The sequence below is a fragment of the Epinephelus fuscoguttatus genome, linkage group LG4, assembly GCF_011397635.1.
Source record: "Epinephelus fuscoguttatus linkage group LG4, E.fuscoguttatus.final_Chr_v1".
In the NCBI taxonomy this organism is placed as follows: Eukaryota; Metazoa; Chordata; class Actinopteri; order Perciformes; family Serranidae; genus Epinephelus; species Epinephelus fuscoguttatus.
The window spans coordinates 34,581,038-34,602,012 of record NC_064755.1 but is presented as its reverse complement, the minus strand read 5'-3'; the positions used below and the strand labels follow the sequence as shown (position 1 = coordinate 34,602,012).

General features: G+C 41.3%; 1 protein-coding gene across 4 annotated transcripts in view; it reads right to left on the bottom strand.

The window, feature by feature from the left end:
• Positions 1 to 20,975, bottom strand: part of LOC125887739 (AP-3 complex subunit beta-2) — a 71,177-nt gene that overhangs the window by 6,710 nt on the left and 43,492 nt on the right. For 2 of the 4 annotated variants that reach the window (XM_049574778.1, XM_049574779.1), the window contains exons 16-26: positions 20,473 to 20,659; positions 19,400 to 19,518; positions 12,729 to 12,767; positions 11,925 to 12,039; positions 11,148 to 11,328; positions 9,677 to 9,842; positions 9,421 to 9,508; positions 9,036 to 9,145; positions 8,643 to 8,871; positions 6,745 to 6,829; positions 6,331 to 6,428 (exon numbers count right to left, since the gene is read on the bottom strand). In XM_049574778.1, the coding sequence (XP_049430735.1) occupies positions 6,331 to 6,428; positions 6,745 to 6,829; positions 8,643 to 8,871; positions 9,036 to 9,145; positions 9,421 to 9,508; positions 9,677 to 9,842; positions 11,148 to 11,328; positions 11,925 to 12,039; positions 12,729 to 12,767; positions 19,400 to 19,518; positions 20,473 to 20,659 (1,417 nt within the window). Of the gene's footprint in view, positions 1 to 6,330; positions 6,429 to 6,744; positions 6,830 to 8,642; positions 8,872 to 9,035; positions 9,146 to 9,420; positions 9,509 to 9,676; positions 9,843 to 11,147; positions 11,329 to 11,924; positions 12,040 to 12,728; positions 12,768 to 19,387; positions 19,519 to 20,472; positions 20,660 to 20,975 lie in introns of all 4 variants that reach the window. The other 2 variants (XM_049574780.1, XM_049574781.1) reach the window with 2 other exon arrangements.

Sequence of the window (20,975 nt, the reverse complement as noted above, 5' to 3'; positions counted from 1 at the left end):
AAACTAACACACCCAAGGAATATTCTGCAACCAGGAGAACCCAGTGGATACACTTTTGATTTTACACTATAGATCTGAGTGAATTAATTTCTGTTGCATCTTCCTATAATCGTTTCTGTTTTCTGGTATTTGGGGATCAAATTTCCTTTATAGTTTGTGCTTCCTATGATTGTATGCCTCCAGAGGTATAATATTTTCCTCCTCTGACCAATATGGTTTTCTTGTCTTATTTTCTTCTGACATTTTTTCATTAACTATAAGTCAACTTTGTGAGAAGATAACAGACATCACGAGCCTGAGTACAAGCAAACTTTTACTGCTGTATAATCTCTTTCAACGCAGTAAGTGAGGTGACGTTTTTCCTTAACTGAGAAAACCTTTGAAGGGTTTCTGTGCAACTAGGCAAGTCCCTCAGCTGAGGAGAAATTAAGCCTTAAGTGTCATACTTAAAGAGAAACCTTAAGGTGTTTTGTGCAATTGGTCACTGGTCTGGTTGCCAGGCAGAGGTAGGTTGCTAATTACCTCAAACTATGTGTCCATTCCTCGATTATCCTGTAAGTTATTCATATTCCTTTAGTCCGTAAGGGTCCTCAGATCAAAAGAATCAAAAGGGTTTTTCATAGAAATTAATCGAAGTTGTGGGTTTTGTTTTAACAGGATAAAGTGGTGTTGTGTTGGTATCACAAATTTGCCTCAATGGGCTTCATTATCTGTACAGCATACTGCACAATCTGTCCTTAGACCCCTGATTCAGATAAGAAAAAACTCTACAAAAACCCTTAACAGGAAAATGTATGCAACCTGTGACAAGTGGTTACACGTAGACGAAGCTCAGCTTTAGGGGATCTTAGCCAAAAAAGGCTAATCAGTTAGTAGAAAATCAGCAGATTAATTGCTAATGAAAATAACTGTTAGTTGCACGTTATTGGAACCAAGCCGTCTTAAAAAAAGAAGCTTTTACTTTTTAATCAAATATAAGAAGATGTCAAGATGTCTTTCAACCTGCAAATCACAGAAATGTTTTGTGCTTACGATGTTTAAATGCACAACAAACATTGTGACATTGCAACACTTCAGATTCCCAACATGGTCAGTGGTGATCAGCAGTGTGATCGAGCCTGATGTCATGATTTTTTGTTCACACGGTGCTTGAAGAGTGAGTCGGGATCAGTGGATGAGCATTTTCAGTCATTCCTGGTGTAGCAGAGTGTGAGCGGCCTTTTGATAAGATGCAGGTTAGTGCAGGTGAGTCTGTCTGCAGCTACAGACACAGAGGTGCAGTTAAAGTGTTGATTACCAAGGCAGGAGGGGAGGAGGGGGAGTCAGCTGGAGGCGTTAGAGGAGGGGGGGGGGGGGAGGAGGGGGGTCTGTGTGAGGCTGGCTTAAAGGCAGGTGGGCACACAGATGGCTGGGAAAAACAAATCTAAGAACTTACCTAGTAATAGCTTCTCTATGGGGGACAGTACGAAGAGGGAGGAACCGTGGATATGACACATGTTTAAAGAGCTCAGAAGTTGCTCAGTGTTAGTCAGGATGGGAAATGAATACCAAACAACAGAAACATGCTGTTGTCTGTAGCTGCTCTGATAAACACTTTGTTCATGTTGTATGTATTTAGTGTATTTAAAGTGGCCAGTAAACACAGAGGGTCTGTCCCAATACCCACACTCACAGTCTTGATTTCTTGTGTGGTACACAAGTGTGTCCACATCAGAAATATACCAACACGCAGTACATTTAAAGCTGGAGTAGGCAGTTTCATTTTGGCTTCACTGGGCAAAAATCCCAGCATTAGCATTTTGTAATTGATCTTACACTAAGCCCCGCCCCTTTGTGGTGGTCCGACAAGCTGTCGGAGTAAGCATGGAGCCCACACTGTAACTAACTGCACTCCCTGAAGAAATATTATCATATATTTGGAAAAATGAAAGAGTGATTCCAGAGAGAAGCAGACAGAGGGGTCTACAGTCTGTGTTTGAAGGATATATCCAGGATGTCAAACTGACTCAGCAGCAACAACAGGTTAAAAAGACAAAGACAGTTAGAAGCTAAAGCCGAACTATAGGCTACAGATCACAGTGTAAAAGTGAACCACCACATCACTGCTGATCGCCACACAAGACAATGAATATAAAGGGAAACTTTGCTGATATTGAACCAGCTGTGTGGCATCACAGTGTGTGTAGATGAACAGTGTTTGGCCAGACTGTTGGGGAACAAGCACTGTTCTTTGCACACACTGTGATGACACAGAGCTGGTTGAATATCAGCTAAGTTTCCCTGCTTCCCTTCACTGGTTCCTGTACAGCAGGGTTGGTCTTTGTTTCACTGTTATAATCATTAAAAAGCAAAAGCAGCATGTGTATACATTCAGTAGGCTATATCTTCAGTAGCTAGCTAGCTAACCCTACACTTTTCAGGGTTTGATTTTGGTTTTGGAACAGGGAAGAAACGTGTATCTTTTTCCAACCTCTCCAGGTAACGAGTATCATTAATACACGACGTGCCCCAGGCACAACATTTAGGTCCAAATCCACAAAACCAGCCTGAAAATGAAGGAACTCTGAAACGACTGCATTAGAGCGAATGGAGCACAGCTGTGTTGTTGTCGGACCCTGGTCTGAGCCGGTCTGATGCTACGTTATCATTGGCCAGTGTGAGTCAGCGGGTGGGACTTAGGGAAGGGTCAATTCAAGTGAACTTAGAGAAAATTAAACTCCTGCACCTTCTCTTGGCTCTGTTTTCAGGCTTTGGAAAATCTAGTCTGTGACGGGAGATTCTAACCAATCATAGGTCGTCTCCAATAGCAGTTCTACAAATGCAGATGTGCATACACGTCCCTTCAGTGAAAGTCTGATTTAATGATGGAGAATCCTGCAGAGAAAGCTGCTATTCAAGCACTGCCATCAAATGCAGTTCACTCTCTATCTCTGGTAGGGTTAGGGTACCGAAACCTGGTATTAAACGAGCTTTGGGGATAAATTATCAAAGACCATAGTACTGATAAGCTCCAACGTTCACTCTCTTATGTAAAGTAGAGTTACGCGCTTTTAGATAACTCAATTTTACATCTTTATCATATTGCTCCTCCTGTTTAATCATCACGTGAATGTAACTGTGATGCTGTGTCTTGTCATACATTTGTTCATTAGTGGCAATTAAATAAAGGTCTGTCTACAGATCTTGATGGAGCCATGTGCCATAGGAAGGGACTCATTATCATTATGACGCGTGTTCCAGTGAAGACTGATAAACCTCGACAGGACATGATTACAAGAAATATCTCACAATACTCGCAGTAGATGTAAATGTGGGTATTGACAGACATTTAGTTTCCTGCACTGATGAAGCTGTTGTGCAGCAAACAGTTTGAAATAAAGAAACAGCATGCAGTACGATTATTAACAGACTGTGACTGTTGCCTTGATGAATAAACACAAATCAATTCACACACATTATAACAAAAAAACTGTATGAGTGATTCCAGGTGTTGCATTTATTTTAAGGTATTTTTTTTAGTGATGAAATCATCATTCTTGACATTAATTGTTTTAACAGCTTCATCAAAAGGTACAAAATCTTAAAATAAATGCTGCTGATGAGAAAGAAGAGATGTTGACTTCAGTTCCTCCTGATGTAAAATGAATACACTTTTTGCTCAGTTTTAAAAATGTTTCCTCCTTAATTTATTTACCGTCATTTTTATCAGTTTCCATATTCAGTTACTGTATGTAGACTTCAGATTGTCTCTGATCAACAAAGGCGCAGCAGGTTTTACCCGACAACGGTCTGATTTACTGAAACAAACCATGAGACTCCAATGCCTGTTGAGCAAGAACATATATCCACAGCAGATGAATACCTACAATCAGAATTCAGAGCTTCATTGCTCTTTTGTCACTTTATAACTGAACAAAATCCCACAAAAACTCATGTCTCAGGATAAATATCTCTTTAAAATTTATTTGGCTGTTAGCAAGAAAGTCGTAACAGAGAAGTGACTGCGTGCTATCAGGCCGTCCAGTAAAGAACAACTGGACTGTAATAGTCAGTAAAATGAAATGGAGATACTGACCTTTACCGTAATATTACACTTTCATCAATATGTAAAATACTGGGGAAAATGGACGACATATATGCGCCTATTAAAAACAGCCCATAATTTATGTTTATGCCCATGTCAACTAGAGGTGAGGGATATAATCAAATCTTAGATGCATCATGATGCTGACGTGGATGATTTGGCATCAATTTACAAATATCAGTAATTGACTATCTTAGTATTTATGAATAACGTGATGTTGATGGAAGAAAAAGAGGCAGAACTCAGCTGCAAGGGCAGTGTAGCACCCGGACAGAGATAACTTGTAATTCATCTTCACAAAGGCAGCTGTTGCCAGCTTGTTTTAATTCAATGTCTAAATAATTACATTTACAGGAAGAATGTGAAGTAAGTCAATGGAGGGGAGCAGTGATCAGCAATAGGGTTGCAACAGTATGAGATTTTCACAGTACCATATTCGTCTCAGAAAATATTGCGGTTTCACAGAATTAAACAATTTATATCATTATCAGTCATAATGACCCTTAAAGGAATGAAAATGGAATGGTAACATTTTATTACTATGATTCAAACTTGAAATGTGGTAATGGAAGTATGTGTAAAAAGTCACCCCTTAGAAAATAACTAAAATACAGAGGAGATTCAACTTCCAGTTAGCGTTTTTTTTCCCCAATATCTAAGATTAGCAAATGTACACGGTATGATTATTTTGAGCTTATATATCACAGTATAACTTGAAACCGGTATATCGCTGCAACCCTAATCAGCAGTAACGTAAACAAACAAGACCGGCTGATAAACACATGCTGCTGTATTAAACAACTCAAACCGACTCATTAGTAAAGAAAATAACTATCCTGAGTCTGTTTTACATCAAAAACCCTGCATCCACCTGCTCAGCATCTTAAGGCCGACACACCAAGCCGACGGTTGGCTGTCGACCAAAGTCAGGCCATTGGTGAGCGTCTGTCGGCCTAGTTTTTGCGGTGTGTCCTGCACTGTCGGCACTTTGGCGTCAGCGGCTTTTTGGCCAATTGAGCATGTTGAAGTGGCGGCGGAGCTTGTCGGTGAGAGAGATCACTCTGATTTGCTGTTCAGGTTTTATTTCCTCGCCTCTGTAGTGAGTGAATCTGCCTGTATTGAAACCAGGGCTAACTAGCTTCCCAGCTAGCCCCGGCTCTCTGTTTGGATCCAACCGGAGCACCGAGCCCTGGTTTGTTATTCAGGTTAAAGTGGGAAGAAGCAGCGGGTTTATCGGGCAGCTGAGTGAAGTGGAGCCTGTGGAGGAAACACCAGGACCGTCTGAATGTAATAGTCCGTGGAGGTGCTGCGGTACTCGGCTGCACAGATAGGAAACCCCTCGGCTGACAGGATGTACCACTCTCTCTCTCCGCTCTCTCTCACGCAGGCGCAGAATGTACGGCACTTGGCCGTTGGATGTAGTCCGTGTAGTGTGTTCAAATGCAACTGACACAGGGCGATGTGAGGCGACGTAGACGACGCAACAGTTGGCTTTCAGCGCCACTAGTTCTTTGATGTCGGTTTGGAGTGTCCGCACCTTTAGGTTTACACAAAGCTAATGTACAGCAGAAGGGCTGCTCTCCACTGCTGGAGATGCTAAACTACACAGCAGAGCACGCCGACTCACCCTCATTTTGTTATTCTCATACATGCAGGAGTCTGTAAGGAGCTTCCGGATTAATTACCTCATTAGTTAATGCAGTTAACTTTTCAAAATTATGTTATTTAAAACAGTGTGGATAAGCTCTGGTGTGGACGCATTTTGGCTTCTATGAAGTTAAATGGAAAACAGACCTAGACAAGAGCCGCACTGTATGCAAGTACAGTAATCTGTTTATTTAATTATGGATCACCACAAATACAGTATGTTATGTTTTAAATTAGTGAGGGGTGACACAGTGAGAGAAATAAATAATATAGAAATCAAAAATTTTGATGCAACAATAATCGTTTTATCATTGAATCGTGAGGTGTCTGAAGATTCCCACCCCCGATGTTACCACACTTTCTTTGCTTGAAAATATAAATGAATTATGAAGTTGCTAAATGAACAGATAGAAGTATTAAGGAAATAAAAATGAGAAATCACTTGTGTATGCGCCTCTTCACAGTACAGACGTCCAGCAGTAGCTACTATAACGCCCTTTTCTATTTTTATTTAATTGTTTAATATGAAGACTGTAAATTCAGTGTTTTTAAATTCTATATTCTTTAATAGAGTCATTTAATTTCCTTTGATAACTCACCTTGCTCCTTTTTAAACTCATTCTCTGTCAGGAAGACGGGCCTCATCAGCTCCCCGACCGGCGGCTGAATCGACACGAAGAATTTCCTGGTGTGAGTGCTGAAAATGGAGATGCGAAAAAAACAACAACTGCAGTGTAAGGAATTATTCTTCATTTTCTGAAAGAACAACTGATGTGATCTAAACTTCACTACTAATATCTTTCCTTAGTGCTCTATGCAAATCCTGGTGGGATGAAACATCACAGTTGTGAGTCTAAAACAATATTTCACTTGCCCTGCAGATACATGCAGCACTAACAGTTTTAACAGTTGTAAGGTTTATGATAGAGAGCAGCAGCCCTGTGTCTGTTTTCACACAGTACAACGAGAGGACGGCAGGAGGTCTGCACACTGAAACACACAATCCATCTCACCACAGCTGGAAGTTTGCAGCTTGTGTTGAGTCACAGAAATCGATGCCCATCACGGCTGTGGCTGTTTCACCTGCTGGCAGCAGCTCTGTCAACGCACAGCAACAAAAAGACAACAGGGTTGACACACGTACCAACAAAAAACAACATACACCTGCGGCCAGAATCTTTGATCTGAGATTAAACGTGTTCAACACAGCATCATGGAAACTAAAAAATGCGTGATTGGTTGAGCTGCACAAAAACTGAAATACTTTAAAATAACAGCTCCAATATGACAAAAACCCTGATGTGTCATAAAGACATTTTCATTTCTGCTTTCTTCATTACAAAGTTGCAGTTTGATGGATGTCTTTTGGCTCATCGATTGAATTATTTCCTAGTTGTATTTTCATTCCTGTATAGTAACTACAATGACATTAAAGTGTGAGAATTTATAAATGGTACATAAAGTGTGTATTTAGCATGTGCATGTATTGGGGCATCAGGACACAACGCTAGCAATTTGTACAAACGGGGTAAAACATATCTCATTACCATGTAACCACTTTTATTCACATGATTTGCTTCTTTTCTGTTGTATCTTCCTTCACCTGCATTTTATACTTTTTCCTGTTTTATTTTGTTCTGAATGTTAAACACTGATCTATTCTACACTTTCACACGCACTTGTTATGTGTTATTTTGTAGTTTTATGCTTTAAAATGCATTTGTTCACACAGGACTTTGATTGATTCTTAACGGTAACTTTGTGTTCCTCTAGCATCATTATCAGGCACAAATTTCAACTTGTACATTAAAAATCTCGAAGACTAGAAAAGTGCAGATCTATGCCAGTGTAATGCTATTGTTACTAGGAGCTGGAATCACCGGAGGATCCACGATACAATATCATCATGACACTTAAATCACAATTCAGTATTACTGCGATTTTAAATATGTTGCAAAATGCGGAGTATTGCAATAAAATACATTGCAACCTATTACCTTTTTTCAAAGGTAAATTATAACCCAAAATGAAAACTTTGCCAACATATGTTTTATCTAATAAGATAAAGTTTTCAGTCTGTTCATCTCGCCACCTTAAGTTCAATTTGTATTTGTGATATTAAAAGTTATATAATTAAAAAAAAATGTAAAAATCAATACATGGCAATATGTGACGATAAGATATTGCCAGACAAAAAATATCGGGATACTACGTTGTGTCGCCCACATTCCCCAAATTGTAACCGAGTGTTCTGGGTATGCCTATCTGTATGAAGTTAGGGTTCTATTTACAACATTCAGAACATTAATATAGCAGCAAACAACTATTTGCTATGTGAAGATATAGTGGAGCAATGGCATCCTGAGCACAGAATGTTGTCTCGCTACCTCTGTGTGTGCTGTAAACTGAGCTGCTCCGTTCTTTGTTTTTAGCCAGCTGTGTGTGTATGTTAGTGCACGTGAGTCCCTGCGTGTGTATCCCACTGGTTAGCTCTGCACTGCGCTCATATGGCAGTACCACTAATAATGCTGCCCTGACACACGGTGGCAGGAAGCTGTCATCGCAGAAGCATAATGCCCACCCTTCCCTTCCCCCAAGTTTACAGTTAGCTCTGTTAGCACTGTCGCCGTTGTAAATGTTAGCTAGCATAATGTTAGCTGTCAGCCAGTTACAATGACTTATCAGAGTTTCCACACATCTTCATGGGCAAAATATCAAAACTTTTCCATGACTTTTCAGAGATGCATAATAAAATTTTCACTTCAGAAAAACAGGCACTGGCGACGGCCGCCTGCATCCTCTGAGCATGTTCCTGGGTTTGTTTGTTTCTTTATGACAGCAAAATAAATGCTGGTGCTTTGTTTGGATCAAATAAAAAGTTCCTGTCAGACCAGGCCAAAGTGTCACTCACCAATCTCAGAAAACTCTTTCACCCTCATCCCAGACTGGAGCTTCACGTCCTCCATGTGCAGGTTCTTGGTCTCGGAGGTGGCGTTGTTGGTGAACTGCATCTGCACCGCCACCATGTTGCCGTCAGGGCTGAACGGCTGTCGGCTGAAGCAGTACTCCACCGACAGACCCTCCCCTGTGATCCGGTGCAGCAGCTCGTAGCTCTTCAGTGCACTGGAGGGAGCGATGGTCTGTGGGCAGAGGAAGAGGAGATGAAGAAAAGGTTGATATCAATTATCAGATATCGGCATGTGAGCTGCTTTTGTAAATTTTTTCTAACAAAGCCGTGTACCAGTCAGAGCCCCACTGTGTGAAGACAGACACCAGGGAGGTGACAGACCCTTGATGTACTTACTGCTGGAGAGAGAACAGCGTCAGACAGAGACAGTCCCTCCAGGTCGGTCACAAGGCTGTTGGACAGGAAGGTGTTGACGGGTGTGACTTGAGGAGAGGGAGCAGGTTCGACTGGAAAGAGAGACGTTAGTGTGAGACACATTCCCCAAGGACGTCCCCAAATTTAGCCCTGACTCTGTTCATCTATTCATTATATTATCTCTTGTGGGAGCAAAGTTTTAGTTTTGACTCGGCACAGTCAAGTGCACTTACTGCGACTCCGACAAACAATCACAAGGTTTGCAAACAACCTTGTTCACTGACTTCTCCTCACTGAAGTCGGCGTCATTACTTCTGTATTCTCTTTCAAGAGCAGGAAGTCAACAGAGGTGAGAAGAAAAACTCACAATCATCGAGGTCGAGCAGAGACATTTCTTTCTTCTCTTTCTTGCTCTCCTTCTTGACAGGTTTAGACGGAGGTTTTGATTCAGCTGCCTGGAAAGAGATGAAAGAACACTGACATGAATGAAGATTTTCACATTACTGTGTGAACTCTAAACACAGGAGCGCTTGGTCCACGAGTCAACCAGGGAGTTATTTTGTTTTATTTGTAGACGAGGACCTGAATTCACCATTTAACATTGTGGGGTGTGTTTTCGATACCTTTTTTTTCTTTTTGACCTCTGTCTCAGACTCAGAGTCTTCGGACTCTGATTGGCTGCTTTCAGACTCGCTCTCGTCCTCATCGTCAGATTCAGACTCTGAGTCGCTCTTACGTTGTTTACTCTTCCTGTCATGCTTCCTCTCTTCTTCTTCACTGCTCTGCTCGCTGGAAAGAAAGGTTTTATTTAGGATCCTGGAGTTGTAATTATTATCAGGGATCAGACAGATTCTACTGTATCTAACCTATAATCCATTTTATTGCCAAGTAGGTTTTCACATACTAAGAATTTACCCTGGTGTATTGGTGCATAACATAAACATAGTGAGAAAAAAATGAAACAAACAAGTATTAAAGATTATGTACTATACATTTAATGTAAATGAAAGACCTGAGCAGTGGTAGTTCACACAGAAATGAGCAAAATATCAAACTACCAATCAAACTAAACCACACCCACCGGCCACTTTATTAGGTACACCTTGCTTGCACCAAGTTGACCCCCTTTTGGCTTCAGCACTCCCTTAATTCTTGGTGGCATAGATTCAACAAGGTGCTGGAAACATTCCTCAGAGATTCTGGTCCACATTGAAGGTGACCTCTGACTTCTGGCATCAACAAGGCATTTTCACCCAGAGAACTGCTGCTCACTGGATATTTTCTCTTTTTGGGACCATCCTCTCTAAACCCTAGAGATGGTTGTGTGTGAAAATCCCAGTAGATCAGCCCGTCTGGCACCAACAACCATGCCAAAGTCACTTAAATCACCTTTCTTCCCCGTTCTGATGCTCGGTTTGAACTTCAGCAGGTCGTCTTGACCATGTCTACATGCCGCAATCCACTGAGTTGCTGCCACGTGATTGGCTGATTAGCTATTTGTGTTACTCTCTTACAGGTGTACCTAATAAAGTGGCCAGTGAGTGAAAATTAGGCACAAAGGCACCCAGAAACGAGTAAAGTGACCACAACACATTTACTGAGTTATCTGAATTTGGGTCCTATTCTTGTCTCTTCATTATATCCACACATTTGTTTTATCTTTGCCAATTTTTCCTTTATTTTGGAAAAAAAAAACCCAAAAAAAACCCTTTTTAATTTGCTTATTGTTTCAATTTTAAAATACAGTCCTGCATCTTTTATATCATCTGTTTCATTTCTGTGAATGTACATAAAAAAAAATTATAATTCTCATATATATATATATATATATATATATATATTTTATATAAATGGAAATTAGCACTAACACAACAATATACTGTCTGTTTAATCTTCTTTACCTCAATGAAAATATTTTAAATGAAGTGACCACAACAAATGAAAGATGTCAAAATATTCGTTCCACGACCTCAGGATGAATCGGAGATAACCGTGCACAAAATGAAATATTATAAATTAAGTAAAGTTAATACAAAAGGTTGGAGTCACATGATCTCAATGATCGGTGTTCAAACCTAAAAAAAAGTGTGCTACCTTTCACTTTCTTGCACCGGCTTCTTTAATTCCTTCTTTTTCTTCTTCTTGTCCTTCTCCTCCTCCTCATCCTCCTCCTCATCCTCAGACTCGGAGCCTTCCTCGCTCTCTTCACTCTCTGATCCCGACCCGCTGTCCTCGCTGCCACTGCCACTCTCAGAGCCGCTGGCAGAGTCCGACTCTGACGGGGGGAAAGGTCAAAGATCAGAGGTCAGCGGGCGAACGTGTCAGTTAACTTACACACAGACACGCACATGGAAGTCTACCTGGTTTTAGTAACACCGTCTCCTCTGACATAAAACAAAAAGTTTTCATTTACAACAATCAGGATCAAACTCAGTGTCTCATGTGGTCAAATCTAAAGTAACTTCTTACTCTGTGAAATCATTATTTGTTCCAGTTTTTCCTTAATGATCAAAATTTTATCATCTCTTGCATCATTGATACCACAGACGCATTTTCCTTTTTTAGAGGCAGGTTACAATAAAAAAAAAAAAGAATAAGCAGGTTCCCACACAACAAAAATGACTACAGAGAGATCGGAGAGAAAACTTTGTGCTACACCTTCATTAATATATTAATTAATGCCTCCCTAAAGCTTAAGAGCTCATGCTCTCTCTCAGACACACACACACACACACACACACACACACACACACACACACACACACACACACACACACACACACACACACACACACAATCACACACACACATCTGTAATGGACTAATCTGATTAAAGGATGTGACGACAACAGCACAGCCTGCTATAGTCACCACTGTCAGCTGACTCTGTCGGCCCAGACTCGCCCTCCGAGTCAGAGTAGAACGGCTTCTCCACTTTCTTCTCCTTCCTCTTCTCTCGGCTGCTGCACTTGGTCCATTCAGGCACCTGGCAGAGGAAGCAGAGTTCAAACAGTGAGCCGCCAGCTCCGCCCGGGTGACAACCCCCTCAGACAGAAGCAGAGACGTGGGCAGATTACAGTAGCATGGCCATGAATGCCTTTGCCTGGGCGCGAAGCAGCCAAAAGAAGCCAGCCATCAGATCTGCTTTTAGATCTGACAGTCAGAGAACAAATTCAGTACAGACATTAATGTGATTTTTGTGCACAGATAGATGTCAGCACCAGGTGATGCCTTCATGACCAGTTGCAGAGATGGTTTTCTTTTAATACAAGGAGCAGTTCCATTAAGAGAAGTGATGTCTTTGAGGAGCGGTGACTATCCTCCCACACTTTGAAAAAGACACTGATCTGTCTCGCTCTTCCTGTGACCAAACTCGTTAACTAGAGCCATCTGCTAATGAGTGCGGACATCTCCAAACCCCATTTAAAACCCACGAGGCTGCTAATGCATGCCGACATGTTGGAGGACCGCACGTCCTGCTGAAAGAATCACTTCTTTAATGGTAGAGACCGAGGAAGAGGGTGCTGTGTTTCAGGTAGCTTTGGCTGAGCTAAGCACAGAACAGCGACTACATTAGGCGGCGGGGAGAGAGTGGGGTGTCAGAAAGCACTTGGGTTTTGCCGCTATATGGGTTGAGGCTCAAGGAGGTGGGCTCTTTGCCGCTAACTGACTCACACTCGTTAATGTTGTGACTCTTTCAAGCAGCGTAAAAACCTGGCAGATGTAGAAAAGAAAAAAAAGATTGGGATGGAGGTGAGATAAGGGAGGAGAAAGAAGTCAGGAAAGCAAGAGAAACAGGCACAGGAAGGTTTCTGGGTCTAAAAAGAAGACGTGTGAGAACAGTTTCTGATATCACAGAGACAAAATAAACCCCAGATTTCATTACAGTATTTAGCAAAATATCTGGAAAATAAGGTAGCTACTTTTTTCTAGTAAAACTAACGCACTCCAATATAACTTAACCATACTGTATATACTTAAATATAAACTTAAAGAAAGGAAAAGTCAACATTAACATTCACTATGTCTAATATGTCAAGCAAATACACAACAATGCATTAACTATTAATGTCTTCATCAGTGACAAAGCATGATGTCGTTCCAGCATGGATAAAATGATGAGGTGGAACAGGAGAGGCGGAGCAGAAATCTGAATCACACCACTCAGTAAAACACATCAACTTTTGTGACACGATACAAACCGTGTCACAAATTTCACACAAGACCAGTTTGGTGCAGAAGATGAAAACAGTGAAGTCAGAGGCCTCCGAACTGACCAGCTCACGTAACAGCTTATTGTCTTATTTTGGGGCTTTCGGCTGATACATTACAGCTTTTATCCAGAGCACGTTGCAGTTTACCTCTCACTCATCTTTATCATCAGCAGATGAAGCTTGGCAAGTTGTCTTCAAATTGTAGAGGTCAAACCTTCTATTATGGTTGAATTCATGGGAAAAACTTTGTTTGTTTACATGCCTCAGGAGAATGAAGAGTCCGAAAAACAAAGAAAATTCTTGATGAATTGAAGTAAAGGGAGGCCGCGTTTAACAACAGCAAAATCATATCAAAACATCAGTTTACCAACTCTCAAACAACTCTTGCAGAATAATTATGTATATAATGTAATTATGAATAAATTATGTGAACTGCATATACTCGAATCCTCTCTTAGAGAATAAAAAAAGCGTTGCGGAGATCATTCCTGTGCGCTCCAGCAACACTAAATCCCTGAGCTTGCCTGAGAAGGACTAAACACAAAAAACGCTATTTTCAAATATCTCATGGAGAGAGACTCTCACTGCAGCCTGTTCCATTTTGTTCTGAATGGTTGGCGTGCAGCCTCGTTCTGTGGACGATAAATGAGGTGCAGACTTCCCTTTATGTCACAGGTGATGAGGAAATACAGTGAGTGCTGGACGGAGCAGTGAGTGACAACAACCCCGCCCACATTTAACAGGACTGTTTGCAGTGGAAATGCTATGGTCTAGGTACCATGTCTGAAGGGTTACTGTTGGTTCCAAAGGTACCATACTGAAAGTGGTGGAAACAGGGTTTACACAACTGGATAAATAAGATTTACACGAGTTGTGTGTGAGTTTGTAAACGTACGTTTTGATATAGTTTTGCTGTTTTTACACGGGGACACCATTTACTTCATGCATCAAGAATTTTCTTTCCGTTTTTGGATTCTTTGTTCACTGTTCACAGTTTTCTAATGTAACACAGGTCGATTCATTGATATTCACATCATCATTTTGTGGGTGAAAGATTGCTTCAAAGTTAAGTGTAAATAAGTGAGTAAGTGGACATTGAATGCAGTTTTTAAATGTCAATCTCAACTTTTGAGCAAACATAGAAGAAAAGTTCTAAAAGTGCTCAGAATACTGGAATAATTATTAATAACATAATGCTGAGTTTAAACAATTATAGTTCATTGACAACTGAGCAAATTTCATCTGCTGATGAAGACCATGGGATATCATCGAAAGCCCTCAGAGAGGCAAGTAAGTGGACCTTAAGTTGAGACTTCCAACTGCTGTCAAGCTCATCTTACTGATTCTTTTGACTGGATTCATTTACTACTTAAATAAGTCTTTATGATGTATCATCAACTCTACAGTTTTGATTTCTCTAAAGAGAATAAATTATTATTTGTGTATCCTCTGGTTAATCTCTTTCCACTTGGGAGAAAGACGGCTCAGCTGTCTCTCTGTTAATCTGCCATGATGCAGTGAGGGGTAAAATCTTATTAATCTTATCTTGTCAGCTTGACTATCGTCAGTCGCTGCGTTCTGACAATCAGAGAGAGACTATGAGAGGAAAGAGACAGCAGTCATCAAGACAAACACCACCGCACTCCCAAACCGAGGAGGCACCTCTCTCCAGTCTCCTAGCAAGCCGATCCGCCCCTCGCTGGTGGTTATGACTTCCTCTGTCTGTGGAGATGCATAATGTGCAGAGAGCCTGTCAGAGAGGTCGGAGCTTCAGAGGATCCACTCACCCTCACCGCTTTTACATGAGTGGATGTGACGGGACGCTCAGTCTGATAACGACCCAGTGACGTTTCTGAGCACCTGAGCTGCTACTTCAAGGACCATACTGGAGTTCTTTACTTATTTATGCTCTTGAAGTACAAATCACGACCATCACACATCACTGTTGACCATTTTCTAAAGCTTACTTTTTAGGTTTTTCGAGTCGTACATTGCTTTTCATTCTTTTTAACACACTTTGAAAAACAACCTACAGATTTGAGATGTGCTCAGAGTTCAAATATCCCTTTGTAGGCACCACCCATCATGTTTAATGTGTTATTCTGAATGTATTTTACTCTATTGAATGTTATTTAACCCTATGAATTATACAAAAAGTGAATGTTGTAGAATTATTTCGTCACACTAGATGCACGATCCTTGGATTGTCAACGTCTTTTTTTCTTCCTTTTTGGTCACCTTTGTATTCCTGCTATCAGCACTCCAACAATGTATCCGTCTCTTTTAACGACTTCAAGGTTCTCTGCAGCAGGTGGTTCAGCTGATGGTGGGACGTTTGACCAAATTAAAATCTGTATCCCCTGGCAACTGCAAGAGCACTCCCTGTGGTAAACAAACCCACAGGTCTGTGGTAGATGGACTGATTCGTCACAATAAACAAATCACACTATTATCACAAGGTAACTGCAGCAGGGACTACTCTGAAAACTCTCCTTTATGGTGCAATCAATAGGATTTCCAACAATATTTTAAGGGGCTGCAGCAGAAACCTATGTTGGTCTTTAATCCAGATTAATGTTGATTTTAGAAACAAGATTAAAGTCTGAAAAACACCCGCGAGAATCGATTGATCCTGACCTGGAGGACCTATTACAGCAAAGACATAAATCAATGCCTTTCCAAACACCCAAATCCAATATCTATTCAAACTAAATGTCAGAATGATTAACTGAAACATAATTTTGGAATTGCAATGACTATAATCATTTAATTTAGGTTGATAATTGAGGATAAATGAGGATTTTTAAATGAAGTTGATTTGTTAAGGTTCGGGAGCAGGGCGACGCCTCAACCACATCTCTGATGACCTGTCAAGGCTACTTATACCTGGTCAACCCATCCTGCTCTGTTTGTCTCAGATTTCTCGACCCACCCTCCCTTTCCCTTCATCCATCATCCTCCCTACCTCATCCCTACCAACATTCCTTCATCGGGTGGGAGAATCGCCTGAGACAGTACCCCCACACTGAGTCTCCCTCTGCCCGATCTCCACTACATCCTCCCAGATCAAAGTAACAGAAGACATCCCTCTTCTACCTTCACTCCCCACTTACATCCATTCACTAGTCAACAACTAACACCTCCTGAGTTACTATTAAACCTTTAAACGACATATTGTTTTGGCGTGGTCTTTACTAGTGAATGAACAGCTACCACATTTTTACCATAGTGATATCCTTTCTGTTCTGTTCTGGTTCCTGTAATTAATTTTGAACCGCTCACAGTATTTCGACCAAAAATAACCTGGTTTGAAGAAGCACAAACCCTGGCGACATTAGTGGGTGTGTCACTAATAGTTGGTCCATGCTTGTTTTTTGGTTAAAAAAATATAATGTCATAACAGCTAGCAGGTTATCAATACAATGCCCCATTTTGGTACTAATGTTCACTTCAACTGTGCAGTGCCCTCTGCCCTACGACCAATTTTGGGGGTAATGCGATACAAAAGTAACTCCTTACAGCAATATAATATGTTTTAGCAGTGACAAAGTAATGTCACGCTTTACCAACAGGATAACGTACTGCGTTACCATCCGAAATGTACTGTTAAATGTTTTAATTTTTCATTTATCCACACTGGTCCAAACCACTCCACTTCTACTGTGTTGTCATGTCATTACAGACTACATTATAGAAGGGTGATAGTGATCGGCACATCTGGGTGATGTCATACTGCATTATCATGTTCAGTGTGTTTCCATTAGTACACCTGCCACGTCCAGAAACATATCCCATTCTGCCTTCGCATTGTAAGGCTGCTAGAAAGCAGTGGGGATAAGTAGCTGGCCTTCAGTTTGTCTTTTTTTCCTCATCCCAATGATCGGCACATCTGGGTGATGTTAGTATATGTTGGATGTGTTTCTATTCATATCTCCTACAACTGCAGAGCAGCACCAGCACACAGTCCTGTTCTTTGCATAACTCTCTCTCCTGTGCTGTTGTAGCTGATTGGCACACTGGGAACCAGCAGGTGGGTCCTCCAGCTCCGGTAGTATTAATTTGCGCGCGTCATAGTGACCTAATCGCACGCCATTCTGTTCGTTGTGCTGACCTCAATATTTGTTTGTTGTGTTTCATATCATAGGCCCACAAATATTTATCCATATCTCATAATTATCAGACTGTGATCCTCTGTGAACCTCCATGTGTCCAAGGATATTTAATTGTTCTATATCATCATGCTATTATTAATTTAAGCAGGGATATTAATACACAGTGGTAACTACTGTATGTGAATGCATGAATGGGTCAGACCTGCAGCACTGGATCTGAAATGAACTGTAATAAAAGCTTCTGTGCTTTGATTATCTGCTGTGAAACAACATGACCCTCATCCATTTAAAATGAACATTAGCTCTTCTGAGGTCATTTTTGGTGACAGTAACATCTTACTCTAAAAAGAGAGTAAAATTGTAAAGTGATTGATTTCTTTCAAATGAAAGTAAGATGTAATATATTACATTTTCAGAGTAACTTGCCCAACCCTGTTGATGAAACATCCTTGATTGTGACAGTTCTGCTGGAAACTGGTGGGAAGAGAGAGAGGTATGAGTTTCCCTAGTTAGGTGCAGAGAGGGTTCATGTTGATGTGTGAGGCATCAGTCATCATCTGCAGGACCTTAAATTGACGTCAGAGGCTGATGTGATTTGATCCCTGCCAGACCACAATAAGAGAGGTAAAACTGGGGTATGGCATTTCAAACCGAGCTGCAGTTATGAGACATGTTGTCAGAAAATCAATCAGACGTCGGCGCTTCTCAAAACAGTGCCTGCTCACAGCTGCGTTATCACATTATGTAAAGTCGTAATCGTTCACTGTGATGGATCAGCTATCTCAAGCATGTTTCAGGACATAATATCTGCCTGGAAGGTCGGGAATGAGTTTAGAAGTGAATTAAATATTTTGGAAAACGGTCAACGGTAATGCAACTTACGTAGCTAAAACATACTCAACTTCCTGTATGGTCCCTTATGCTCCACTAGTCAGATCAAAATAAACCTCGATGCACCTGTGGCCTCATCTTGAACTCTGCATCACAACTAAATGACAATTTAACACTGAGTATGGAACACTGAGCTGTGAAGGAGAAAAAAACATCACTATAATCAGAATAATTCACGAATATGACGACAAAATCAAGCCTTGAGGTCACTCCTGAAATTTAAAATCAAGTTATATGAGCCTTGATTTTGAGCAAGAAGTGACACACTCAAGTTTTGATTTCATATCTTCAGTTTAAATCACATTGTTGGTTATGACCCGATGGCACATGGAGTGAATGGGATGGAGAAGAAGAGGAGGGACTGTGGTGAGTTGGGATGATGCTCCACAAACACACTGATATCAAATAAGAGTTTGTTCAGTCCTGATGAGTATAACCTGTGTTCCTACTAAAGAATTTGGGGAATAATTAGGCCAAAATTGATGCATAATATGAAGTATGAGCTGCATCTGTGCAGAAATATTAGGTGTCTTAATATCCCCCCTCAGGTCGACCTCTAGCACAGACAGCAGGAGGTGGTTTACTGCTGTTGACACTGATTTGTAGGGACAAATTTGGTTGTAGCTCCCAAATCGGCTCCCTTCTATATCACATGTGCTATTGGCTCAAACATCGGTGAGAAATCACCCAGACGGGGCGAGTACGCTGCTGCCGAACAGAAGCAAGTGCAGCAGAGAGGGCGAGGAGTTGTGTTTTCATAGTGAATCAGAAGTTTTTAAATAGAAGCTATAATCCTCTTTTCTCCTGTGTGACTCATTCTCCTCCATGGAGGTAGGGAGTTGTTAAGCAGCATCCATTTGGACACAGATGGAGGCCAAAAAAGATGCATGTTACAGATGAGCTGTTAATGAGCTGTAAGTGGATGAGAGATGGCTAGTGACAGAGGAATCAGTGTTATATTGGAGTTAATGTTATATTGGATGTGAAGCTCTGGCGACTCGGTCCAGCCCCTCTGAGGCACTGCTCTGGGGCGGGAGCAACCCTCACTCCCCTCCACTTTTTGGGGACCCCAGGAGGCCCCTGTGTCTCTGTATATTACTGTTCCCACTGCACGCACAGAATCCTTCACCTCCACGTTGCGCACGGAGGGGTCTGGGGCGGCTTCAGGCCAGTCAGGCAACTCCTGGTAGCCGCCAGCCTTGGCATTCAGCAAGTGGGACAATGAACCCAACTGGAAGTGGTCTCGATCTGCAGAAGCACAAGAAAAAAAAAATCCAGGATGACTTGTAAAATTTCAAATTTGTAAAGCATGGATTTGGTTTATTTTCATTGGTTAATATTTGTAGAGACGTACAGCCCAGCAGCCAATAAGGCATTTATGTTTCTACACCAAAGATGTAAGTAAGTACAATGTGGCCATGGAGTCACTAAGTTAGCTGCGGTTATTCCACAGGCTAGTTAATAACATGTCGGGCAGGAAATCCAAAGTGTGGGATCATTTTGAGAAGGTGAAGGACGAACCCAAGGTGATATGTAAACTCATCTTCATTGATCGACTACAAACATGACGTATCATCTGAAACATGGAAGTAGCTACATGCCCATTAGCCCACAGCGTCATTAACAGGCGGCTCGCTCAGTGTGTGACGTGCACTTGGAGATAAAATACAGGCCTATATTAATGAAGGTTCATTAGTACGGTTTTGTATTTCTCTGTAATGTAGCACAGTGTTAACAATGTTACTGATACTATTCTTTCTCACACCTTCAACTCAAACCATTGTGTTGCCCCACCCAAAATGTATAACGGGTATATGACATATAACCACTTGGCTATATGCACTCTGTCCCAGTACAGTTTGAAAACCTCTACACTAGACCAGTGCTGGCGATGATATAACTTGTTATTACATGAATACTTAATCTAGTTTTAATGGTTAGTAGAGACTCTTAAACTTGAATTTCATTAAGAGATACGAGCCCCAAATGTAAGTCCTAAAGGATATTACAAAAGTTGTCAATTTCTTAATAGAAATGTCAAGAAAATCGAAAATAAAAGATCAAGAACCAGATAAAAACCCTCCTCGCTGATCAGAGCACATATCTGAGTAATCTTTGTTTCAGTGTTCTTGGTTATCTTAACAATTTGGGACTGTGTTAGCTTTCCACCCTCTCAAAGCTTTATGTAAACAGCTTCCGTACCTTTAAATGGAGACTCGAGCACCGGTGCAGGCTTGAGGGCGAGGAACAGTTTCTTAGCGTACTTGCTGAGAGCTCCACTCTTCTCAGTGGGCACAATGAGCTGGCGGATGAAGCGTGCCCGATCACGGATGTCATAGTTCTGGTCATACTTGGCCAAATTGAGAACATACTGCGTCAACAGTTTGGTCTGTGAGAAGATGGAACATAAAGGACATGTCAGATGAGGATCATATAAACAATTATATCAAAACACTGCATCAGGTAAGTGGTTGATAGTGTCACTAGGTGGTTGCTGTCGTCTCTCAAGATTTTTGGATGTTGCTAGGTAGTTGCTAGAGTGAATTAAAGGGTTGCTAGGTGGTTGCTATGGTGTTCTGGGTAGTTAGCAGTGTCAGGGACCATTGATCAACTGAGACTGCGCACTTTAGATTAATTTCCTGCATCTGTGTCACGTGGGTTTCACCACTGCCCCGCCCCTTTAGGAGACTAGCCGTGGCCCTGAG